The sequence below is a fragment of the Martes martes genome (assembly GCF_963455335.1).
Source record: "Martes martes genome assembly, chromosome: 15".
Taxonomy (NCBI): Eukaryota; Metazoa; Chordata; class Mammalia; order Carnivora; family Mustelidae; genus Martes; species Martes martes.
The window spans coordinates 15,236,932-15,264,603 of record NC_137903.1 but is presented as its reverse complement, the minus strand read 5'-3'; the positions used below and the strand labels follow the sequence as shown (position 1 = coordinate 15,264,603).

Genomic DNA, 27,672 nt, shown 5'->3' with positions numbered 1-27,672 from the left:
TTGATGCCTAACATCATTCTAGCATTTCTTTTCTTTTCTTTTCTTTTTAGATTTTATTTATTTATTTGACAGACAGAGATCACAAGTAGGCAGAGAGGCAGGCAGAGAGAGAGGAGGAAGCAGGCTCCCCGCCGAGCAGAGAGCCCGATGTGGGGCTCGATCCCAGGACCCTGGGATCATGACCTGAGCCAAAGGCAGAGGCTTTAACCCACTGAGCCACCCAGGCGCCCCGATTCTAGCATTTCTCTGACGTCCTTCCGCAAACTCCGTAGTACTCAAGCCTGAAAAGACCTTCTCTTTGGAATAAAAAATCTCTTAAAAGCACGCTTGCATTTTGAGCACTTATAGTCATCAGAAAGGTAAATAATTTTCTATTCTAAAATTTTAGCTCTTAAGATTTTGGCAGAAATATGAAATAAGAATTTAAAACTAATAACATACTATTGAATCTGGATTGTTCTAAAGATAGGGAAGTGTCTAGGAACTTAGTTTCTCTTATCTTCACTACACTGCTAATCAGTAGAAAGAATGAGAGTCATATTAAAAATTAGCCAGTTATAATTAATACATTGAGCATTATTATTATTACAGTTAAACTTTGTACTCTATGCTCTTTAGTCTAAAATCTAGCATTTATGCTTGTATCTGAGGCCATCGCATCATAGTTAAAAATGAATTCCTAAGCTGGTAAGAGTAGGAAATGGCAGACCTCAAGAACAGAAATGAGCAGAAAGGAGGGGAGGATAAGGAAACAGAGAAAGAGAAGTAGAAGAGAAACCTTCCATCTGAGTACTTTCTAGCCAAGTAAAAACGTTTTCAGCATATCAGGTTCAGCACAATGTTACCCTTTTTAGTATTAGTGGACAAATAAAAGTAGAAAATATTTCAACTTCATCATCATCATCAGTTACTACTACTACTGTTAAAGAAAAAACTGCCAGAAAAGTATTCCAAACCTTCTAAGTGAAAATACATTTCTTTCTTGGGGCGCCTGGTTGGCTCAGTGGGTTAAAGCCTCTGCCTTCAGCTCAGGTCGTGATCCCAAGGTCCTGGGATCGAGCCCCACATCGGGCTCTCTGCTCAGCAGGAGCCTGCCTCCCCCACCTCTCTCTGCCCGCCTCTCTGCCTACTTGTGACCTCTGTCAAATAAATAAATAAAATCTTTAAAAAAAAAAAAGAAAATACATTTCTTTCTTAATAAAACTGATTTTCTTACCAATAATTAACTTCAATACAATAAAAATTTTCAAAAAATGAAATAAGACTGGGTAAAATATTACAATTTTTTTTAATTAGTTGGAATATTTCACCAAATTCCCATAATTTTGGAATACCATTTTTCAAAAACAGAAAAGTGATAATTACCGGATATAACTGAAGATTTATATCACAAAAAGGGCAATGTGAGTCATATCGTCTTAAGTAAAACAGTTCTGTTTATATTTCCCTAAAATAGCTTCAGCGATGTAACATGTCCATTCTACACATTTAATTGGCTCCTGTCAGGCCTCATACAGAGCATGACAACATGTATGACATACAGAAATTCATATTACCAAAAACAGCTTTTAATTTCCCATGAGAATGGGTGGGTTGCTCCTCATGTGGACAATATCCCAACTTCTATAGACAACTCGATCAGCTAGAAGGATGACCATTTGGTAAATCATTTCCTAATCCTTGAATTTTTGTAGGTTGACTTTCTTTATATCTCTTTCCTCTACCTACTCTTTTATTTTCTTCAATCCTATTTCAACATTTTAATATTTTACAAACACACATTTCATTATCGTAGTTTAATAATTAAAACCAGAACTGGTGTCGTGCCCAATTAATGTGCCCTGGTAGCATGCCCATTAGTTTTTCCATTAGTGAATTCAACAATACTAATGGGATTACTAGCATGGGATGCTAATTGGGCGTGACATAAGAAACTGGCTTACTTCTTAGCATACCCTTGCTAATGATGAAATTAATGAGCATTTTATTAAATGCTGTCTCATCAAAGTGTACTTAGTTAGCGTTAAAATTGTTACAAACGATGCTGCATTCTAAAGATCAGGTGTCTGAGTAAGTGGTTCTTCATATTATGTTTGGCAACAATTTGAAGCATTAATAGTTCTCTACATCAGAAATCACATTTATTGGAGACAAATATGAGTAAGTAACATACAGCCTCAGGATGCCAAATTTGCTTTATACTTGGAAGAACTTAGCATATTATTCTTTGATGATCATTTGAAAATTATGTTCCCCCACCAATGTTAAGAGAATAATTCTGCGATCAATTCTAGTGTCATGGCATGCAGTTTGTTCTTTCCATTTGGAAAATACCAGACATGTTAAATAAATGCCATTCAGAACTGTTTGAAAGCTTTCACTTTTGCAAGTCCCTCCTGAGTGAGATCAGAATGTTATGTGAGTTTCTTCTTAATGTCCCTGAACATAAAACATTTAAGTGATAACCACAAGTTATTATTGGTCAACAAAATATCATCTGATCAAGTATATCCAAATGGAAGTTAATCATATAAAGCATGGGAGATGACAGCTAATTGTTAGAGACTTAATAAAAAAATACAGCAATTAGGAACTGGAGGAACTTTTCTTTACTGTGACTCTTAATAATAATTCCAAGTGTTCGGTTCATATACCCAGTTTTAAATATCATGAAGAATCTTTCTGCCTTCCCCAAATATTTATTCCCAGAATGCATTTGATCACTGAAAGGAAAACCAAATAAGTTTCTTACACCATAGCCTCTATGTAGGATTACGTTGTTATGTAAAGAATTCATTACTTAAGTTTATTAACATATTTTAAGAAACACACACAATGACTTCAAGTTATTTTGAAGTGATGTGCTAGGCAGTGGTGACTTTAAATTTCTATAAAATGCTCTTTTTGTGATTCAAATTTAACTATTTTGAATGGATTTGGGACAGTAATTTAAAAATAATCATCAGTAAAAGTCAAAGTTTCTAACAAGCTGAAAAATTAAAACAAGAACTAAATTGTTAAATAATCATTAAAGAGCTGGAAATTTCATCCTAGAAAATGGATAATTTTCTTCAATTATGAGTATATTTTACCAATAGTTATTGAGTCAGTCAGTGAATCTATCCATCAAGAGACATTTATTTACTGAGCATCTACTATATTCCAAGGACTTAGCCTCAAGGATCTGTTTCATGACAAAGCAGTCAGACATGGCTCTCACTGAATTATACAGTCTGATAAGAAAGACACATGAAACAAATAACTACTTGTCCAATGAGTAAAACAAGGCATTCATTAGATAATCTTTCTCATTCAAAGATAGAGGGAAGAAAACTGGCTTACAGTAGTACTTAAAGTATTCAAAATATAATTTGAACATCATCGGGAAGCATATAGAAGTTCTAAGTTCCTTAAATGTGAGATACTTCTAACTTTCTACAAGCAGCTGCATTCCTATTTCTACCTGAAAGGAGAAAAAACAATGGAAGAATATTCAAAATTTTCTCTATTCCAGTTTCAACATTTTTTTGTCTGAAAATAAGTAGAGACTTCATTAAAAAGTGAGCAGCTATGATATGATCAGTTTACCTCCATTGGAGTATAAATTCCTTAGTGGTGGGAAGGACACAGTCTCTGTTAGCTTGAGCTCACTGTTTCATACAGAGATACAGCATCATGTCCTAAGACCACTTAGTATAATATACCTGATCACGTGTTCTCAAGTACATCCTAAGCTAATCTTGCTCAACTAATACCTTATATTCTTTTGAATTAATTAATTGTCACTTTCTTAAAGATGCAGGTAACTCTTGCTTTGTGGAGAGAGACTTTACTCCAGATAAAAATTCACTTGCCAGGCATCATTAATTAAATCCTTCCCATGCCCCTGCTCCTCCAACTTTTAGCTATAAACAATTCATTTCATACTGGGCTGGCACCTACCAACTTTTTAGACAGGTTAGGATTTGGGTATAGGGGGTAGGGACAGAGTGGCTGGAAAAGCTAATGACAGTGATGAATGCTCTATGTAAGTATTTGAGGGAGAAGGGAAAGGGGCAGAAATGATTGGCAATGCCCCGTGTATGCTTCCCTGAACTCTGCTATCCCGTCTCCCACTGACCTGATCATTGAAAAGGAGATGAAAAAGATAAGTCAGAGAGCTTTCTGGCAGCCATTCTCAGGATCTTAATGACAATACTATGGCTAAGTGGAATAAACCTCTTCACCTTCTATTCTGCAGAATTTGAAGATACCACATTCTTCAAAGAGACACAGTCATGCTTCAGATCTGGGGAAATCATTTTTGTATTCATTCTGCAAAAACTGTGCCCCATGTTTGGGGTGTGTGTGTGTATGTGTTTGTGTGTGTACTGTGCCCCAAATAGGTGAGGAACAACAAGCCAGTGTACGGTTGCAAACAGAGCTCTGGGATGTGCTTAGTCATCTAGAATCACACAGACATTGGGATGGACATTTGCAATGGGAACGACCCATTGTAAATTCGAGTTAATGTGAAGTCACCTCACCACAGGACACTTCTCTGGGTCTTCGTCCTCCCTGACCTGTCCAACTCAAGCAGAGACTCTGTACTCCAACCGTGGGACCGGGAGGCCCAGATGAGTGGATGGCAAGAGCGAATGACATGTTCATTTCTTATTACTGTGTTCCTCGTGCGTAACTGCATAGCACAGCACATGAAGCATACTAGGTGTTTAACAAAATGGCATTAAATGAAATAAACTACATCCAGTGCCAGTTCCATCACTAAATGACTGTGTGACCCTAGTTAGGCCACTTCATCTAAAGCAGGGATGAAAACAATACTACCTCCAGTGGCTACTTCAAGAATGAAGTAAGATAATTAATGTGAACCCACTTTGTATACTTTAAAAGCTCTATGAATAAAGGGCTACACAATTAAGGTTTTTCTCCACCTGGCTTCTTCTCAATTATTCCCAGATATAAATGAGTTGGGGAAAGAACAGCGGAGCAGAATTTTTCATTTTCACTGACCTTCTTCTTTTTCACTGTACTATTTCCTTCCTTTTCATGATTTTTGTTGATTTTGACCATTTAGTTTCTCTTTTCACCTTATTAATTTGGATGTTCTTGGAACATTTTCATTCTATCAATAATTAATGTCTATTTCACAGCATTTAAAACAAAACATTTTTGCCTATTTATTTTATGAAAATAGGACAGCAATGTGATCCATTCCTCTATCTCCTTCTCCACTAAGTTGATACCTTTAGAAAATTTTCAAATCACTTATCTTTCCCTCTCCTTCAACTTTTAGTAATTTCAGCACCAAACAATTATTAGAGGTGAGTTTGTTTGTCTGTTTTGCCTTTGCCATATGTCTCCTCTATTTCAAATATTCTTTGGCAGAATAAAACACATTTCTAGTCACACTGCCATTAAATATTTAAGCTGAACTTAATATTGCCAGCTTTAATATTCACCACCGCTTTTCCTCTTCATATTTCAGACTTTTCTTTTTTCCTTCTGATTAGAAGTCTTGCTGAAATATTTCCTTCCAATACGGTACATGGTTGGTATTTTATCTGTCTCTGGGTATTAATAAGCGTTATTCTTTCATGTTGACAAGCAGCACAGTATCAGAGTTAAAATCATGGTCTTCGGAGGTGGACTGCCTGGGTTTCGATCCTGACTTCTTCACTAATTAGCTGGATGACTTTGGGGAAATTAATTTAACCATGGCTCTGGTTTGTTTTTGTGTTTTTTTTTAACTTGTAAAGTGGGAATAATAAGAGCATCTACCTCACAGAGTTGTTGTGGTATTTAAATGAGTGTGTGTGTGTGTGTGTGTGTGTGTGTGTGTGTTACATATACAGTCAACACTTAGAATCATGCCTGGCATATAGAGGTCCTACAGAAGCAATAGTTTTGTTTCACCTTGACTAGAACTTCATGAATCCTTTCAATAAATTTATAATCAATTCTTCCTTAAAAGGATATGCTGTCCTACTTTATATTCCATTATTTTTTTTCTCATCCTTTTTATCCTTTTTATTGTAGATGTGTTTTTTTTTTTATTCTCCTTCTGAAATTCTTCTTATTTGAAGATCTGAAAATCTTTTTTATATTTTTCTAACGTATTTTGCCCTGCTAATCTCAGGCTCAGTAGTGTCTCTCTCCTAATTCATCTACTTAAAGTTTTCAAATGATAAATAATATTTTCAGTTCTGTTACTCCATCAGCTTCAGTGTGCTGGTTGTTGGGTTTTTTTCCCCCATTGCCATCTGCCTGGCCTTCTGAGACAGCTGCTTCTCCCATTCTCTCTGGCTGCTGGATTTGCTTACATGCGAAGCTATTTCTTCTTTGCTTACTCACTGCCCATTTATTGGTACGCCTTAAGACACCGCAATTCTACAGGCCACCCAGAAGTCTATGCCTAAGTACCTACCAAGTACTGGCCTGGCAGTTATCAGGCCCCTGTCAAAACACCAGGTGTAAACCTTTCTTCCTTGGTCTTTCTAGTTGCCAACTCATGGGTCTTCCAGCTTCCTGACACAGGGAGAACCCAGCCAGAATCTTGCGGTCCTCTGCAAGGAGCCAGACATGATGCTCAGATTCTGTGAGATGTGTGGGTGTCCAGGGCATATTAAGTGTTGATCCTCACCCACAGCTTTTGGCCCATGACTTAGATACAAAGAGAAAAAATCATGCCAGCTTTACACCACAATGTAAAACATTGATTTGGGAGGCATAACTTAGGATTTAGATCAGCAGTTTAAAGTTGAAACCCTGAGGAAATGGAAAGTAAAACATCTTTTACAAAACCTTACTCATTCCTCAATTACTCCCTGGCCCAGTGCGGTATCTACTGTCAAATTCTTACCAATACTTGTTTAACACAAGTGAAGACAACTATTCAGTAATTTTTCCATTGCCTTTGGGAAAAATTTAAAACTTCACATTTGCTTACAAAGCACTCAGTGACTTGGTCTCCACCCAGCTTTTCAAACCCCCACATTTCTCTTTGTTTTCTATTACATTCATATTACATTCCTCTTGATGTGTAGAATAAGTCATGTTCTTGTTTACTTGGGCCCTTAATGTTTGCTATTTGCTCTTCTGGAAATTTTATTCTCAGTGCCTTTCTGATCTCATTAGTATCTCCCCTGTCCTGCCCCATCTCAAACATGAATCTTCCATACAGACATGTGTTCTTGCTCTAACTTTTCCTCATTGTTTTGCATCTCAGTTCAATATCACATTTTCAGAGAAGACTGACAACTCAGAAAAGAAAGACCCTTTATTTTATGCTCCCATAACACACAGCACCTTGTACTTTTCCTCCATAATGTTCATGAATATTTTACATTAATTTTACCCAGATTGTTTCACAGGGGCATGGTTGAATTTAACTTTAAAACTATTATAATCTGTGATACCCAGCATTATAGTACCTGATAGGCACATAAATATTTGCTGGTAAACAAAGGAGGGATGAAGGGAAGGAGGGAGGTAGAGAGGGAGAGAGGGAGAGAGGGAGGAAGGAAAAGAGAGAGAGAAAAAAAAAAGAGAGAAGGAGGGAGAGAGGATGTGGAAGAATTAAAGAGAGACATAGTTTTGCTTTCAAGGAAAATAAAAATAGATCTATTCAAATGTATTTAAAAGTTTCCATCTTCATTATAAGATAGCATATGGTTGTTAAGCATGCAGATTCTCAGTCAGACTATGTGGTTTGAAAGAGAGCTCTGCTATTTTAGCTATTTTAGCTGTGGGCAAGTCATCAGCACCTTCGTAAGTTCCATTGTTTTCATCAGTAAAGCGAGGCTAATAATAGTACTTACTTCCAAGTTTTTGGTGAAGATTCAATGTGAAATATAAGCGCTTACCTCAGTCCCTGGCACCTAGTACACTCTCAAATATATCAAGTCTTATGATTACTCATTTACCTGAGGATCAAAAAGAAAACAAGGACGTCCATTCTTCAACTGAAGTGCAAAATACTCTTCCTGATTGCCAGGCGATGCGGCAAAGACAATCAAACCTTCAGGCACCCTTGTTCGAAAGCTGGCCTTAATGCCTGGTGAGACAAGTGCAATCAGCAAATCAGTGCTGGGGTTTTGTTGATTCTTTCTGATAAACGTACATTTACTTTCATTATTATTTATGATGTAGTGAGTACAGTCAGGGATTTATACACAGCAATGTAGTGGGATAGTCCTAGCCATTTGGTTTTAAATATATCCTGTTATGAATGCCAACCTGTTCTTGGAAACTCAAGCCTGCACTCCCACTAATCAATATATAATGTACTTCCAATTTATGCAAAACTCATCAAAATGAAAAGACATGTTGTCAACCCAAAATTGGATACTCAGAGTATCAATGTGAAAATATCAGAGCCATAAAATTAAATGGGTTTTGACATGAATGAAAGGAACACAGGGGGGCTTGTTTAAAATACTTAGGAGATTTCAAGAATCAGTCTAGTAATAGAAGCTAAAAACTAGGAAGACCTGCTATGAAGTGGCCCATAGAGCCAATTATCTGAAACAGGATCCTATAACCAAATGGTCTGCAGCTTTCAGAATTTCAGGGTCTCCCTCACCCTTCAGATCACCTATTGCCTTAGAACACAATGCTCTTGTCTTATAGGAATTTCCCCAGCTCACGAGGCAGGGGAAGCTTGTGATGGTCTCCTAAGATGTCTTCCCACTACCCCCACATGGTCTCAACACATGGTATCCCACTCACTTACAGCACCCTTCCTTGTGTGTAACACATTTTGCTTAATGTATTGAAACTGACAAAGAAGTTTAAGAGATACAGTCTTTGTTCTCAACGAATTCCCAGTTTGGTTGGCAATAAAAAATGTATGTGTCTCAGCAGACAAATTGTATGATGAGAAACAAATAAGACGTCAAGATCTTATTTGAGAATCAAAAACAACTCATGATCACAATATTAAATAATTAGTGAATACTGATCTGAGTAGTCATACGGTCAGTCAGAACTATGGAAGCTTGAAGGGGAGAGAGTTCCCTTCAGGCTAGCCCGGTAACCAAAGTCCAGCATAGGTGGGGTTTTAATGTGAGTTCAACAGACTGCAACTACTGCAGGAACCATGTCTGATTCATCTTCCCACCCCTGGTTCCTTACATGGCATCTAGGTGCATTTATTAAATCTTTTAAGAGTCTGGAGGAAGAAAAGGCAGGGGAGAGGGGTATCAGTGATAAGGGGGAAGTTTTAGCATAGGTGTGGAGGAAGGAAACTAGTCGCCATTTTGTGAGTATCAGATTGCTATTTTTTAACTACGCATCAATAGGACATTAACATTTGTTGAGTACTCTGTTACACAGTAAAGGAGAAAAACTGATAAGTCAGTGCCTGATGTGAAGATCTAGTTGAGGAAAAAGACGAAACAAAAACTTATTACGAGGTGTGATAAGTGATACAGAGATATAGATAAGATGTAATTTGATTCAAAGGGATTGAGGAAGGTTTCACAGAGAATGTGAAGCTAGAGCTTGTTTTCCAAGAGTAGAAAGACTTGGGGGAAACTGTACAAAAGGCTAAAGTATTGAGGGATGTTGGATGTCTGAGTGGGAGTTAAGAGATGAATCTGGAGAGAAAGGCAAGACCACATCTTAGCCATAGACTATCCAGCCTGAGAATTTGAATAGAAGACAAAAATGGAAAGGCGGGTTGTGTGATAAGTATCTTTAGAGTGAAAATTTTAACACCAGCAAAGGCAAGTCTGGAATGTGGACTTCAGACTTGCCAAAGAGTCAACTCAAATTCTTCCCAGCCTTCTTAGCTTCTGCATCTTTGGCTTCTAGATTTTATGCTTTGGGCCCCTTTAAACATGCCTGTCCTACCCATTTGGATATTGCATTGACTCCCATTCCGATTCTCTTCCTCCTGGCTGCTAGGATATTATGTCCTTGTTGTTAAACTTGTACCTGGTCTATCCCAGCATCTCTCTGGCCCACAGAATAAGATTGTTTGTCTCAACAAATCACTCCTCGGTATTCAAACTCATTTGAACCCCTGCTACTAGCTCATCTCCTCTAATAAATGGGCTGAAAAGTCTGAGCTTCCTGATTACAATTTATCTTATAGACTGAAGGAAGGCATTAAACCTTGGGTGGAAGAAGGGAATAGGATGCTCAAAGTCAGGATTATGGCAACCAAACTAATGGGGGCATGTAAAAAGATACAGATAATTTAGCCACAAAGCAACCAGTTAGGATATCACTGTGTTTTGGGGGAATAAGGTGATAAAATTTTTCATTAAGAACTGACAAGTAACTAGATGGATTGAAAGAATAGACTATATTTCAGAAGAAACTCATTAAGACATGTTGATATGAGGTGATGATGTGGGACAAAATGGTGAATTCTTTTCATCAATTACTCAAGAGAAAATCATCATTATTAACAAATAAAAAGGTCAGGTAAAAGAAGAAAATATGGGATTGAGGATCTAAGTTCAGTTTGGGGCACAATGTGTATTTATTAATGATGCAAAAGCTATCCAACACTGGGAAACAAAAAATTAAATCTTAGAAGAGAATATGGGACAAGAAAATAAATTAGCAATCACCTGTCAAGAACCCATGTTTCTTTGAAGCACAATATAGAAAAAGAAAAAGAGCTTTGGGGGAAATGCCCCTCCCCCAACATTTAAGAAAAGAAAAGCAAAAGAAAATTAACAAAATTAGAACAAGGATAATAATACTATAAAATGGAAGCCTAGGTAAGAGAGAACTTTAAGAAGGCAAAGTTAGGTAACCGTGTAACACTTCCTGTAAGTCCAGAATAATTAGACCTGAAGAAAAGATTACAGAGCTGGTAATTAGTAACCATCAGACATAATCTTTTTCAATGGAATAGAATGGTCCAGAGTCCAAATGACTGAGTAATAAGGATTGAGAGAATGGATGTCTAAGTAGTGGGTATGGAGCCCTCATCACAAAAACCTGATAAAGAAAGAAATGGGAGGCAAAGAGATAAATTATTAGGGTAGACCAATCAGGGGAAAGAAGGAAATATCTGCCAACAAAAACATAGTTGTGGCCAAAGTGTGGTCTACACTCTGACTAGAGAACAACTGTATTTCTACCAACTCTTCTTCTCTTAAGCTTCTCTCCTTTGGGTCTAGAGTATCTCTCTCCATCAGACATCTTATCTTCAAATTACCATTTTTAAAATTTTACATATAGTATCAAATATTATAACTAAAACTATTGTTTTAAAATTAAACAGCTGGAGAATTCTACCAAACATTCAAAGAAGAAATAATACCTATTCTCCTGAAGTTGTTTCAAAAAATAGAAACAGGGGCTCCAGGGTGGTTCAGTCGCTAAGCGTCTGCCTTTGGCTCAGGTCATGATCCCAGGGTCCTGGGATCGAGCACCACATCAGGCTCCCTGCTCAGCGGGGAGCCCGCTTCTCCCTCTCTCTCCCTCTGCCTGCTGCTCTGCCTACTTGTGCTCATTCTCTGTCTCTCTGTCAAATAAAAAAAAAAAAAAAAAGAAACAGAAGGAAAACTTCCAGACTCTTTTTACAAAGCCAGCATTACCCTGATCCCCAGACCAGGCAAAGACCCCATCAAAAAGGAGAATTTCAGACAAATATCCCTGAGGAATATGGATGCCAACATTCTCAACAAGATCCTAGTTAAAAGGACCCAACAATACTTGAAAAAGATTACCCACCATGAGCAGGTGGGATTTATCCATGGGATGCAAGGGTGGTTCAACATTTGCAAATCAATCAATGTGATAGAACAAATCAATAAGAGGAGAGAGAAAAACCAAATGGTCCTCTCAATTGATGCAGAAAAAGCATTTGACAAAATACAGCATCCGTTCCTGATTAAAACGACTCAAAGTACAGGGATAGAGGGAACATTCCTCAACTTCATAAAATCTATCTAGGAAAAATGAATATAAGCAAATATCATCCTCAATGGGGAAAAGCTGACAGCCTTCCCTTTGAGATCAGGAAGATGACAAGGATGTCCACTCTCACCACTGTTGTTCGACATAGTACTAGAAGTCCTAGCAACAACAATCAGACAACAAAAAGAAATAAAAGTATTCAAATTGTCAAAGAAGAAGTCAAATTCTCTCTCTTCGCAGATGACATGATACTTTATATGGAAAACCCAAAAGATTCCAATCCCAAACTACTAGAACTCATACAGCAACTCAGTAATGTGGCAGGATACAAAATCAATGTACAGAAATCAGTTGCTTTCTTATACACTAACAATGAAAATACTGATTCCATTTACTCGAGCACCAAGAAGCATAAGATACCTGGGAATAAACCTAACCAAGGAGGTAAAGGATCTGTACTTGAGGAACTACAGAACACTCATAAAAGAAATTGAAGAAGACACAAGAAGATTGAAGCACATTCCATGTTCACGGATCAGAAGAATAAATATTGTTAAAATGTCTATACTGCCTAGATCATTCTATACTTTCAATGCCATCCCGATCAAAATTCTACCAGCATCAGTGTGCTGGAGGCGCCTATGTGGAAATAGACAGGATACTTGCAAATACTTGCAAAAGCAAGTATTTGAATGAGGGAAGAAATTAATAAAATTAATAATTGCTCAATCCAGAAATATAATTACTTGTTCTTAACTGATGGGAAATTTGGTGAATGAAATGGAATCAGAGTAAGAATTACAAGAATATTTAGTTGAGTTATATGTGGGAATAAATCAACTAATATTATATGCCATTTATGAGACATGGAAGTGCATGTGTTTTTCACACACATCTGTAAATTTTATATTTATATAACAAAGAAATGCACTTCTAGCCCAACTAAAATATAATACCTTATACAGAGAACAAGGAAAATTTCTTGTGAAAAGGGAGGATTTAGTATAATAAAGGGCAATTTGATTTAATGTTGCATGGTCAACTTTTCTTTAGCTTTTTCAAATAATTCAGTCTTGTCATTTTTCTGCTTATATTACAAAGATGAATTTTTTGCATATATTCTATGAAGAAATGAATAATGCACACATCCATTGAGATGTCATGTTCTTGATAATATTGCTATAGATATAGGTAAGTCCTATCTTTTGAGCCCAATGTTTTATGTAATATGACCAATTTTTAAATGAACTAAATTCACAAATAAATGTATTGGCATATATAACACTTTTGATGAATATATAAAATATTTCAAAGAGAATGTTATTGAATTTACCATGAGACAGAATGGTAAAATACCTAATTGTTTAACATAATCACACCCCCTTCTGCTGTAAGAAATTATATGTTTATATATCCCCATCTATTGATTTTAGGTTCAGCCATGAGACTTGTGTTGGGCAAAAGAATGGAAACAGATATGTTGAACACTGACAGAGCAGAAGCTTTAAATATAGCCATGTGATTGAACGTGACCCTTCTTCCTCTATGCCTCATGAATGTGCTTTGATCCTGTCCCAAGAATAAGAGGATATGTGGCCTAGAGCCAAACAGTACCAAAGTATTTTTTTTTTTACTTTTAAAGTTTGTATTAAGGAGCAATGTTGACTAAGATGAATAGAAGAATGACAAACATACATTTCTCACTTGCCTAAGAATTTACCTTTTTGATTTAAAAGAAAAAAAAACAGGAAATAATCTAAAGTTCAGTATTTTTTGTTTCAAGTTTCTGAAGAAATAATAGAGCATTCTTCTATCTCAATATTCATTCATTCATTCAAGAAATATTTAGGAAACACACACTTTGTGCAGCTACTCATCTAGGCTGTTGGGATACACATTAAGCTCCTTGCTCAACGGGGAGTCTGTTTCTCCTTCTCCCTCTCCCTCTGCGTGCTCTCTTTCTCTCTCTCAGATAAATAAATGAATCTTTTGAAAAATAAAATAAAATACACATACATCCATGGCCTAGCATTTTAAAAAAATCTAAAAATCCAAGATTTAGCTGGAAATATTTAACTTTTATATGAATGTTTTTATAACTTTAAACATTTAATCATATAAGGCCATGGAATAGGCAAAACATTCTTGAACAGGGAGGTAAACTATAATAGAAAGGGAATGGATGGTTAATTATACTGTATCAAAATTAAGAACTTTTGTCTAACAAAAGGCATAAATAGGAGAGTGAAAAGGCAACTAACATTGTAGGAGCAGATATTTGCAACACTTATTTCTGATAACAGATGAATATTCAGAATATATCCTACAAATCAACAAGTAAAAGGAAAACAATCCATTAGAAAATTGAGGGGGTTGTATCTGCCTTCCCCTCAGGTCACGATCTCAGGGTCCTGGGATCAAGCCCCACATCAGGCTCCCGGCTCAGTGGCAGAGTCTGCTTCTCCTCCCTTTGCCTCTCCTCCCTGCTCATGCTTTCTCTCTCTCTCTCTCTGCCTCTGAAATAAATAAATTAAATCTTTTTTTAAAAATGGGGGCAATTAGCTTTTCAAGAAATATGATATCCAAATGACTAATCAACACAGAAAAGATGCTCAGGATCATTAGTCATCAGAGAAATGCCAAATAAAATGCAATACCACTAAACGTCCACTAGAATGGCTGAAATGAAATAGAAAATAGAAAGTATAGCCAAATATGTAGAGCAACTGGAATGCTCATCAACTACTGGCAGGAGTGGAAATCACTACAACACATTGAAAAACTGTCACTATGTATAAGTTATCTGTATGTCTTCTAAATATAGGCATACCTTCTGATTCAGCCATTCCACCCCAAGGCATATGTTCCCCCCAAATTCATAGGTTCAGAAATATATACAAGTGCATTTATACCAATACTTTTCATTATAGATGAAAACGGAATATACACAAATTCCCGTTAACTGGGGAAAGGACAAATACTTGGGATGTGATATAGCAATGATAATGAAGAAACCACAGTGTCATGCGCTAGTTGCATAAACCTTTCCAAGAGAATATACTGCATAATGTCAACTACATCAAGTTTAAAATCAGGCAAATTAAATGAATGGTGTCAGAAGTCAGGATAGTGGTAACACTGGTTGTGATGCAGAACAGGGCACAATGCAGAACTTCTGGGGGTCCCATATGTTTTACTTAATACTCTGGGTGCTGGGTACACAGGGCTGGTCAGTTTTTGAAATTCGTCAACCTATGCACTAATGATTTTTGTACTTTTCTGTATATATGTTAAACTTTAATGCAAAAGTTTGCCAAAAATTAATAAATAATAGGGCTACCTAAAAATTAAAATGCTACAGAACTATAGGAACTGAAAGTGAAAGTTTTAGCTTCTATTTCTTATAGCAAAGGCAGTACTGTGACAAATATATTCTCTTACTGTTCTAAGCTCTAAGATAATGTCCAGTTGATGATAGTAAATATTGAAAAATTATTCAAATTTTTATAAATATCACTCTACCTATCACCTCTCAAAAGTCAATAATTAATCCACATGCTTTTAAATAGTGTGAATGACCATTTCCCCAGACTCTGGCCAACAGGGGACATTTCAAAATCTGAGATGCAAAGAATGAGAACTCAGTGTGGTTTCAGTTCATTTTTTTAATTCATGGTGGTGAGATTTCTCATATATATCTTCATAATGATATATACATCAACCATAAAAAAAAGCCATATATTTTCCTGGGAGCTATACATACAAATGTCTTTTGCCCAATTGCAAAGACTTCATTTATTTATTTCTACTTGCTTTATTCAAGTTCTTTTATATATTTTGGATCCTCCTGTGTTATGAATCATCATTCTCTGTCTTCTGGACTGTTGTAATTATTTCCCCTAACTGATCTTCCTTTTCCCATCATTGCTCCATGACCACTCCTTCCAACCAATATACACATGAACATAAACACACACTATAGCCTATTCTAAAATAATAGCTAAAGTGATCCCATCAAAAGACAATTCTGGGGGTGCCTGAGTAGCTTAGTGGGTTGAGCATCTGACTCTTGATTTCAGATCAGGTCATGATCCACAGGGTCATGGGATTCAGCCCCCCTTCCAGCTCTGTGCTAAGTGTGGAGTCTGTCTGTCTCTCTTTCTTGGCTCCTCCCCACTCATGCTTTCTCTCTTTCTATTTCTCGCTCTCTCTAAAATAAATAATTTTTTTAAATCTTATAAAAAAAAAAGACAGTTCTGGTCATATCCCTCTTCCTGGTAATCACTGAAGACTTCCTGTCTTACTCCAAGTAAAAGTGAAAGTCACCACAATAGTCTGCTACATCCTAAATAATCCAGTTTCCACTATGTCTTTCACTTCCTATTATATTTCTTTTCCCTTTTTCTACTCTGAGTACATTAGCAAATTGTTCTTCCACCTGCCTAGAATTATCTTTCCCAGGTATCTCTGTCTTTCCCAGGTATCTCTGCATGGTTTCCTACCTCATCTTCCATAGGTCTTTTTATCAGATCCCAACTTCACTAATTGGCTGGTTAAGACTGGTCTATTAACAATTCTTACCACCCCTCTGCTTTAGCTGTTTCCGTGGCACCATCTACTCCAGTATTCTCTTTAATTAATTAATTAATTAATCAGAAGGTTAATTAATCAAGAGATTAATTAATTAAAGAGAGAGAGCATGCCCACAAGTTGGGCGGGAGGAGGAGCAGAGGGAGAAGGAGAGAGAGAAAGAGAGAATTTTTTTTTTAAGATTTTATTTATTTATTTGACAGAGAGAGAGATCACAAGTAGGCAGAGAGGCAGGCAGAGAGAGAGGGGGAAGCAGGCTCCCCACTGAGCAGAGAGCCCGATATGGGGCTCGATCCCAGGACCCTGGGATCATGACCTGAGCTGAAGCAGAGGCTCTAACCCGCTGAGCCACCTAGGTGTCCTAGAGAGAAAGAATCTTAAGCAGACACCATGCTGAGTATGGAGTCCAACCCTGGGCTCCATCACGGGCTCCTGAGATCACAACCTGAGGCAAAACCAAGAGTGGGATGCTTGACCAAGTGAGCCACCCAGGGGCCCCTGTTAAGGTACTGTGTTTTGAAGCCGCCTTTAAATGATGTTTTAAAAATTTAATTGTTTATTACTAATATATTTGATCAATTTTATTTCTATTGACTTACTATACTGCAACCTTTCTGAATTTGTCTTATTCTAGCACTTGCTTAGAGATTAAACATACATACATAACCATGTTAAAATACAAATAAAGACGTTTTCCTTTCCAATATTTATACCTTTTTATTATTGTTATTATTATTATTATTATTATTATTATTATTATTTTGCTTTATTGCAGTGGCTGGGACCACCAGTAAAATCTGAATGCTGACTTGATTCCTAGCTGAAAAGCAAAGCAGGCAATATTTCACTATTATGGGTATAAGCTATAGGATAATTTGTAGCAGTCATTAATCTAATGGAGAAAGTTTCCCCTCTATTCCTGTTTTGCTGAAAGTTTTCATTATAAGTAGGTGTTAAGTTTTGTCAGATGATTTCCACATCTATTGATATGTTATGATACTTTGTTCTATTTACTCTATTAATGTGGTGAAACATATTGATTGATCTTTGAAAATAGTTCAAAATCACACCCCTCCTTATGCTGGTCTCCACCTCCCAATAATCTTGCAAGCCAAATTTGGGCTCTGTTATCTGCTTCTATTCCACTGATACCTGATAATATCTTAATTATTTCTTGTTTCCTATTACTTAGGTTTACTTTTTTACTAGAGTTTTTAATAAGAAACTTGGAAAAGCTTGGATCTTTTTCTCCTAAGATAATTACTTAATCTATATATTTCTCTCTGAACACGACTTTAACTGCATTCCAAAAGCTGATATGTTGTACTTTTGTTTTTTAACTTTAAAATTTTCAGCTTTTAAAGTTTCCCTTGTGATTTTTTTTTTGATTCATGGATTATTTAGAAATGAGTTAATTTTAAATAACTAAATTTTTTTAAATGGTTACTCATATGCATTCTTAACTTATAATGTTCTACCACAAATTAATACTCTATCATTTCATATGCAAGATCTCAATGGCAGCATAATTCCATATACCATCTTCCATTCTGGTGCTAGTTTTGTCATGAATTTAACTTTTATATATATAAGTGAAGTGCAGAATACATTTATATTTTTGCTTCTGCCAGTCCATTATCATTTAAAGAAATCAAGAAAATATTTTTCTTTTTCTTTTTCTTTTTCTTTATTCTTTCATTAGCTATGAGTTCCTATCTTGTATTATTTTGTATTATTTTCCTTTAGCCTGAAAAAAATTTTTAGTATTTGTTGTAGTTTAGAACTTCTCATGAAGTATTAACTCAGTTATTGTTTATCTTAAGAAAATGTTTCCCAACTTGATATTTGAATAATATTTTCACTGAATACAGAATTCAGGTTGGCTTTTGTTATTGTTTCAAAGACATTCTTTACCTCTAGTCTTTATTATAGAAAATGAAATGTTAGCTGTCATTCTTTTCATTGTTTCATTGTATATATGTTGTGTCTTTTTTACCTTTAGCTGGTTTACTTTTTTTTTATTTTTTGTTTTTAGTAATCTGACTATAATATACCAAAGATGTGGATTTCTTTGTATTTATCCTGTTTGGAATTCCCTGAGCTTCTCTTATTTGTAGGTTGCTGTATTATCATAAAATATGAAGATTTGTCAATAGTTATTTCCTCAAATATTTTTTCCTGAGCATTTTCTTTCTTTTCTTCCTAAATCCCTCCTCTCCATGTATGTTAGAACTCCTGATATTATCCCACAGGTTACTGATCCTCTTTTTATTTTTTCAATCTTTTTTCTCTTTGTTTTTATTTATTTCATAACTATCTATGTTCAAACTCATTAACCTTTTGTTCTGCACTATCTGCTGTTAAATCCATCCAATAAAGATTTTGTTATATATATATATTTGTTATATATTTTTACTTCTCAAATGTAGTTTTTAGAGCTTTTTAGAGCTCCTTTTTAGAGCTACCATTTATCTTCTAAAATCCTCTATTTCTTCCTCTACTATATGCAGCTTTACCTTTAAATTCTTTAAAATATTTGTAATACTTGTTATAATTTTTTTGCATTCTAATTTCAATAATTTAGTCATATGATAATATACCTCTGTTGACTGTGTTGAACTGAAATTGGGGTTTATTTAGACTGAATTTACCTGTGATTAGCCCCTCTCAAAATGACTAGTGATATCACCATTTTGATTTTGCCTATATTTAAGCAGGGAGAATATTAGGTTGAAATTATAGCTATTTTTGGCTCATGTTTAGATTACATTCCTTCACCATTCCAGAATCCAATCACTGCAAGAATTCATAAGTGTCCATTTCTAGACCATCTTCAATAGGCACATTCTTGAAAAAATGTGAGTTAGGCTGCAGTAGGATCTGGGGCTTGATCTGCGGCTTGATCTGGGGGTTATTGTTTTGCATTGGACCTCTTCTAGATACCATTTCATCTCACAAAGACACACCGTTGTCCAACACACAGCTGATTTCTCCTTGATCCTGAAAATTCTCCCTATATAATCAGGCTTACTTCCCTGAGGTCAAGTACCCACCCCCAGATATGGAAACTTCCACAGTTCTCTGATCATTTTTAAGGCATTCATTTCTTCCCAAAATTCAGTTCATCCAGGGTTTTCTGCATTACCTGCTCTTTGATAGCCTCATAGAAAATTGTGGTATTTATTTAGCCTAGGTTCTTGTCATCATGGGATTGAAAGTCTTTCTTACTCATCTATACCCAAATTGGAAGCACAGGTTCTCATTAATTTTATAAGAGATTTTGTAGGAATATGAAAGCAACAGCTATACATATGGCTTGAATACAGTCAACTTGTAGACTATCCTGTTATTTACAAGTTTTTATAGGATTTTATAGGAGACAATACTATTAAAAACAAGTGACTATTTGATCAAGTTAAGCCAAAAGAAGTATCAAGCCCAAGTGCTGAGATGAGGACGAAGAACATTCAGATCTGCTGTTATCACAACTCTCCTTCAGATGCATAGTATAACCAGAACCATTGATCCGAGAGTTAAGGATATGACAGTCAACACATTTTCCAAGTCTTGATAGGAACCATACGAGGTAAACAGGTACGACTGAAGCTAGAGTTACTTATCTCTGATATAAACCACATTGTTCAACTCACATTCAATAAAAACAATTCTAACAGAAGAAGCAGGAAGACAAGACTCTTAGTTTTAAAAAATCTACTGAAGATAAAAGATGCTTTACTAGACAAGTATATTAAATTGGTCAAAGCTTTACAAACAACTACTGAAAAACTACACAAAGTAGGGGCACCTGGGTGGCTCATTGGGTTAAAGCCTCTGCCTTCAGCTCAGGTCATGATCCCAGAGTCCTGGGATCGAGTCCCACATCGGGCTCTCTGCTCAGCAGGGAGCCTCCTCCCTCCTCTCTCTCCGCCTGCTGCTCTGCCTACTTGTGATCTCTGTCTGTCAAATAAATAAATAAAATCTTTAAAAAAAGAAAAGAAAAGAAAAACTACACAAATTAAACATGCTAATGCAACAGTCAAGGTATATTTGTCAGGAAATTAACTGGAGTATGGAGAAAGAACTCTTGATGGGTAAATTCCTAAAATTAAAGTAAAACTCCTCACATAAAATTGGGATAATTTATTACATATTTTCTTATCCTTGTTCTCATAAAGAAAACAGAAATCTCTTGGTTTCATTATCAAATATCCCTTATGCTTCATTTCCACTCAAGCCAATGGCTTGGAGATGGATTTCTAGCAGCCTATTTGGTACATCAGGGAATGTAAAACTTCAGTTTTATATATAAGCAACTATTGCTATATAGCTTAATTTGAATTATGCAAATAAATTCTAAATTGGAAAAGGTTTTTCTTTTTACTTGGTTGCCATTAGGTGGTGCTAAAAATGTCTCCATTAATAAAATATTTATGGTAACCAGCCCTACAAATACATGAATAACAAAATCCTTACTGACTATACTTGACAAAATGACAATTGAAAACTAATCTGAAAGTATTATAAATGTTCTGGGTTTAACCCCCGAATAGCTAACTCTTTTATGAGAATGCCAAAATTTTATCTTATTTATTTAAACATATTATTTCTTCATTTTTTAAATTAAATCATTCATCAGCCATGACCATGAAAGAACTTGGGAAACACTAGATCTAAAAACTACATCGGAAGTATAGATTAGGATAAAAAGTAAGGGAATGCTACAGAGGAAAAAAAAAGAGTAGAGTTTTACTGTGTAGGAAGTTTTAGAAAAATGTAGTTAATTGCTATCTTTATAAACCAAGAAAGCTCTCTTTCATCTTTCAAATAATCCTCTATTACCTCCTAAGAACAATTAAAAACTGTGACTATTGTCACTATTATAAGCACTAATCACTCATTATAATCTCCAAATGACAAAGACACAAGGAAACAATATCACCAGATAGTTTTTGAAACATACTTACACCAGAGCCCTCATTTCCCGCACAGAACAGGCCTCAGGTACTTCATCTTAAATGCAGGTATTGGATTAGATGATCTCTAGAATCTTGCAGTAGTATGTGAATTTATAAATTAATCAACTGGAATTTTCATCTAAATGCCTTCTCATTTCTGATTTTATTGCAAGAAGACTTCTCAAGTTGCTTGATTTCCTTTCCATACCTTATCTAAAGTCTTGCAACCATTGTCAGGCAAAATATTTTCAGTATAATGAAGAGATATGGCCAGGCATATCTGGGAGACACCATCTGGCATTAGATTAAAATTGGGATCTTATTCTAATTTCAATTTGTATTTTTAGGATGACAACTGAAGTTGAATTTCTTTCATCACAGTTCTTCATTCGGGTATTTCCAAAATTCTTTGCCAGTTCTTCTTTGGAAGTTGGGTTGTTTGCCTTTATTACTATTTTGTAAGTGCTCTTCTCTTATTAAAGGTATCATTTCACCATCTATTATAGCCATTTACTTTTTTAAAACAGATTATCTTCTAAACGTTATTTTTAATATAAAAATGGTGCCATCATTTATGTTTTAAAGTATTTTTTCAATAATGGTATCTCCCTCTCTTTGCTTTTATAATTAGGTTTCTGAATTCAAAAATTATTACTTATTTGTATTTTTTCTTTTCATTTCCCATATTTTTATGTTTAACATTATATTCTATTTACCATCTATTTTGACATATAGTGTGAGACCAGGATATATCCTAGGTTTTTCCTTAGACATTTAAAAACTAGCTAGGTAATGCATTCCATGAGGCAGGAAATTTGTGTTATTTACTTCTGCGTTTTCCCCACCTTAAACAACAGTTGGCACATAATAGATGCTCAAAAATATTTGCTGAATAAATGTTTACTGACTGAAATCCATCTGTAGCATATTAAAGTCTATTCTCTTGAGTTAGTCTCCATACTTTCTATTGTGTTCCACTGATACATTTTTGTAGCAATAGAATACCATATTATTATTCCATAATATTTCTAATATCTGACAACTTATTCTTCCTCTCAGTATCCTTCTTTTCTATTACGAACTACCCTTCAATTCATTCACTTTTAAAATTAACACTAAAATAATTATGTTCATTTTCTCCTTTCCTTAAATTGATCCTGTACATGTCTTTTTAAGTTTATACAAAATTATGTATGTTTTATTGCCATTATGAATAAGATCACCTTTAGATTTGTAACTGCTGATTCATAGAAAATTTTTTGTGCATTTATTTTTAATTAACCATCTTATCATGACATTATAATCACTTGTAATAGGTTCAGGGGTTCTCTCCCTTTTTTAGGTACACACCTACATTTTCTGGAAAAAAAAACCCCAACAAACAATAATTCTGTCTACTCCTTTCCAATAATGATACTTCTTATTTCTGTCTCAACACATGGGCTATAATTTCTAGAACAATATTAAATAGCAGTATAGATGATAATCATCATTTACTGTCCTGACTTAATAAGAATTGATATAATTTTTTACCCATTAAGTAGTATGGTGACTCTTGGTTTTTCCAATCAACTATTGTTCCAGGTACCTATGCTTCTAGTAGATTTCGCATGCTTTTATATTTTCTCTCAACATACATTTCTTGAACTGATATTCTGTGGAAGGCAGGCAGAGCTAAACATGACTATGATGCATCTCAAAAAGAAAGAAAAAATATTGGTCAAAGAATGTTTTCCAGAAGAAATGTTTCAGAAGACTAGTAAATTATGGAGAAATTGAAGTCCCCATAGAGAGAACCACCAACACAAACACTCTTATTATCAAAAGCAATCAACAAGTCCAAAGTTATAAAAGGTAACAAATATCACCAAGGAACTGCTCAAATGGTTTCATATTTTGAATAGCTTTAATCTTAATTTCAAATATATCACTATAATCTTATATTGAATGAAGTTTTAGGTAAAAAATTGATATAGTTAGGTAGATCTATTTACATAGCTCTCTCTATATATATGTCTATCCATCCACCCATCTCCAGATTATACCCCCAAACTGCCATCATATCAAAATATTTATACAATCATTAACACAAAATCAGAATTTCACAGGGACAAGTATGAGAAGAGTGCTAATCTTAATCAGATTCTCTCACCAGCATCCAATAATTGTAAATTGTCATCTCTCTTTCTAATATATACTATATATATTCAATTCCAATCATCTTAACAGCTATATTTCATCTATTATATAAACCTTCTCCACTTTTGAGCACATTTTAGAGAACTGCTGTGTATTGAAGTCATGATAGTCTAAAATGTATACTGAATGCTATTAAATGACAACTGAATTGTGAATTATAATCTACTCATAATAATTATTTTATAGAGCAGAAGACAGAAAATTCAGCATGTATTTTAGTTTCCTAAGATAAAAAATATTTTTACCTTGGTATCTTGTAAGATGGGAAGTATTTTAACAAGTGACTCTAGCAAATGAAGTGTTTAAGCTTAGGTTAAGAATATATTAGCACTAAATAAATAAATAAATAAATAGAAGATATTAGCTATGAAAATGTCTTTTTTATTATTTTTTTTAAGATTTTATTTATTTATTTGACAGAGAGAGATCACAAGTAGGCAGAGAGGCAGGCAGGGAGAGAGGAGGAAGCAGGCTCCCCGCTGAGCAGAGAGACCGATGCGGGGCTCGATGATGGGATGATGACCTGGGCTGAAGGCAGAGGCTTTAACCCACTGAGCCACCCAGGTGCCCCGAAAATGTCTTTTAATAAAATTAATTTGTATCATTACTTTTTCTTTCTAAAAAAATGAAAGAAAATTTTAGACCTATATCTATAATATATATAAGTTCTATTTTCACATTTTATACCTCAAAGAAGATCTAGGTGCATGAACATGTACATGTGTATACATATATAATTCAAAGACATTTACATGTATACATGTATGCATACATACTCTAATTAAATTTCTATTGATTCATATTGAATAAAAGGTATTTCAAAATTTTATTTTAAATAAACTAAGTATATTAAAAGTACTAAAATATTCTGTTATATTTTGTAAAAACAAGCATTGTGGGGAAATCATCAAATTCTTCTCACTTGCAGCATTACTACAATTGCTGAATGACCTTGATCTTGCAATGATTTCAGTGTCTTTTATGTCAAGTCCAATGGTTGAAAATTTCCAATGACCCCCAGCACCATTAAAGAAAGTTGCTTTGGGGTTTCTACACCAAATCTCTCTAGTAAAAACCTCAGTGTATTCCAAGAAATTGGACCAATATGAAAATATATTTCAGACTCCTTTGAAGCAAAGTAGTATCCCAGAAATGGAAAAAAATAAAAACAAATTTTCTTGTTTCACTTTCAAATAATATACTGTTCAAAATGAAGCTAAAATGTCTACTTTTTCTCTCTCTTTTTTAAAAAGATTTTATTTAATTTGACAGAGGGAGATCACAAGTAGGCAGAGAGGCAGGCAGAATGGGAGAGGGAGAAGCAGGCTCCCCGCTGAGCAGAGAGCCTGATGCGGGGCTCGATCCCAGGACCCTGAGACCATGACCTGAGCTGAAGGCAGAGGCTTAACCCACTGAGCCACCCAGGTGCCCCAAAATGTCTACTTCTGATTGTGAGCCTACATTTTGAAGATAATGTTATAATCAGTTCATGATTCTTATATGATAGAATTCTATGTGTCAGAGTAAGGGAATCCACGATGAAGAGCTAGCTGTACTTTCAACATTATAACAAATGAAAAACAAAATCAGGACTCCCACGGACTCCTCCCAGGGATTTACGAGCCTCTGATAGATCAACACTTAATCCAAATCTAATTTGGAGTGTGCTAGCATAATTACACCATTTTGCCTCTTATATAAATATAGAATGGGGATACTCCTGAGAGTCCATGGACACTAATTTAACATAACCACAAAACCCATGGCCAGTCTATTCCTATTCTACTCCACTTGACTTGGTCATCAAAAGTAGGGCACAGGAAAGTCTATTGGCTGCCTACAAAAACTTTGCCTTTAGTAGACTTCTATAGACTGGGCACCCATGTTTTTTTAAGGATTGAGTGTTTTACTACAGTAGCATTTTGAGCGACTTTCCAGAAAGGATATTTTATGAAAAGAGACCAGTCTTCCTCTTTCCTGCCAAGGAATATATAATCTATAAATGTCATCAGACTCCAAGATTTTTTTTTTTTTTTACAAAAGATGTGTTTTGAAAATATTAGGATTCTAATAAATGTATGTTGAGCAAATGAAAGAGTAAAATCCCATAATCCTTTTAGTAGCCCATGTCATTGTGTAATCAATCGCTCTCACTGCTACAAAGTAAATTCGTAGATGTAACTGAGTACATTCTCTCTGCAACTTAATTACATTTTCATTAATTCACATTATTATGGGACTTGAGGAAAATAGATCTGCATGGTAACAATGTATATATTTGAATTTGGTTATTAATTCATTCTTAATAATGTATCATCATGGTACTAGAATATTAGGTAAATTCAATTCAGGGAAAGTAAGTCAATCAGGGAAATGTTTGCTTGTGTACAGATAAACCTATTTATGAATGAACTTTTTATGTTTTAATCAGTTAATATAATTTCATCTCTTCTCAACCACTTAAAATATATTAACTACTTTTGGAGAAAGTAAAGAGAAGGGAAAAGAGGAAGGCATAAAAAGGAATTGACAACATATACCATGTACTTAAGAGAGAATGAAGGATAAGACTTATCCCTCCCTCAAGCTGGCTAAACAGGAGGTAGTTGCCTCGCAATCACCTGATCTCCAAGGTACCTTACAGCACTAATAGAGCTAAAACAATTTTTTTTTTCTTCCAAATGTCTTATTCCATTTTGTTAAGACATTTCTTTGGTTTAACTCTAAAGACAAGGGAATTTGATGTTTGGCTTAGTGGTTAAAGATAGACATTACAGCCAGCTTGCCTGGGTTCAAATACCAACTCTGCTCTAGAATTTACTCATGTGTGACCTTGGATAAATTATTTAACCTTTCTGTACTTACTTTCCTCAACGTATAAATGGGAATAGTGATAGTTCCTTCTTTTACAAGGTTCTTGGGAAGATAAGATGAGTTAATATGTATAAAGTATTTTGAACTATTTGGCCCTCTATAAGTATTATCTACTATCATTATTATTAAAGCCTGATGAATTTTCTTGCTTTCAGAGGCCCTTGATTTGGCATTATCAATTAGCAATAACAACAGAGGGCTCTATAGTACCTTCATTTTACTCAATATATTACATAAAGCCTGTAACTGGAAACACTTTGAACACCTGCACAACTCCAAGGAAGAGAGGGGAATCTACAAATGGCAATCTTAGGGCTTCTCTGTTAGAACAAGTCTCTGCACCCTCACGTACACAACTTTCTCACACTCTAACTTCTTACAAGTACACAGTCCTTTATAATACGGACCTATAATTCTGTGTAAAATTACAGTAATTTCCTACTCTACCTCAAGAAAGTATAGTGAGTATCTCTTACAGATAGTGTACATCCCTGGGAATACTAACTTGGAAGAGATGTGACAACTGACTCCCCAAGAGAACTTAGAGTTTAGAGATGATATTTACCTTTGTTTTAATCTTTAGTCAACATGTTTCTTTCTTGCTTTCCCAAAATCCAAATCAAAACCATCCCTGATCTCCATAGCAATGAAAAAACCAATGCATCCTTTCAACCATTCTTTAAAGAACCCAACAACAGCCCCCCTGGATTTTACCTACAGGAAAAAAAAAAAAAAAAAGCAAGTTTCTCTGCTTGGATTAAATTCTTGGCTGTGTTCAATTCGGGACAAAACAAAAATGTCTCATTTCTCCAGTTTTCTGGACCAGTGATTAGAAACACTCTTAATGGCGGCATGAGGATAGAATGAACGAGCTGCACGGCTTCTTAGAAAAAGGACTGGCTACATTCTAAGAAAGTCTGGTCGTTTCATCACTATGTGGAAATAAAGAAAAGACTGAGATACTGTGTGGCAAATAGATTCTGTTCCATTTCATTTATTAGGATGGTCTTATATGAAATATTAAAAGAAAGCTTATTTATAAGAAGAAACTCCAAAACTCCATCACTAAATAGTCCAGTAATCACTAAGTAGCCATTTATTCAATTTGGTAATGGTCTGATTAAATAGTTCTCTAGTACACTAAAAACCATAGAGGTGAAATAAAACATTA

At 35.1% G+C, this 27,672-nt stretch overlaps 1 protein-coding gene across 2 annotated transcripts in view; it reads right to left on the bottom strand.

Annotated features, from left to right (window-relative positions):
- USH2A (usherin) overlaps positions 1-27,672 on the bottom strand; it is a gene marked incomplete at both ends in the record, with an annotated part of 700,457 nt that overhangs the window by 413,325 nt on the left and 259,460 nt on the right. For both annotated transcript variants that reach the window (XM_080825193.1, XM_080825194.1), the window contains one exon: positions 7,926-8,056. In XM_080825193.1, coding sequence (XP_080681319.1) covers positions 7,926-8,056 — 131 coding nt within the window. The remainder of the gene's footprint in view (positions 1-7,925; positions 8,057-27,672) is intronic.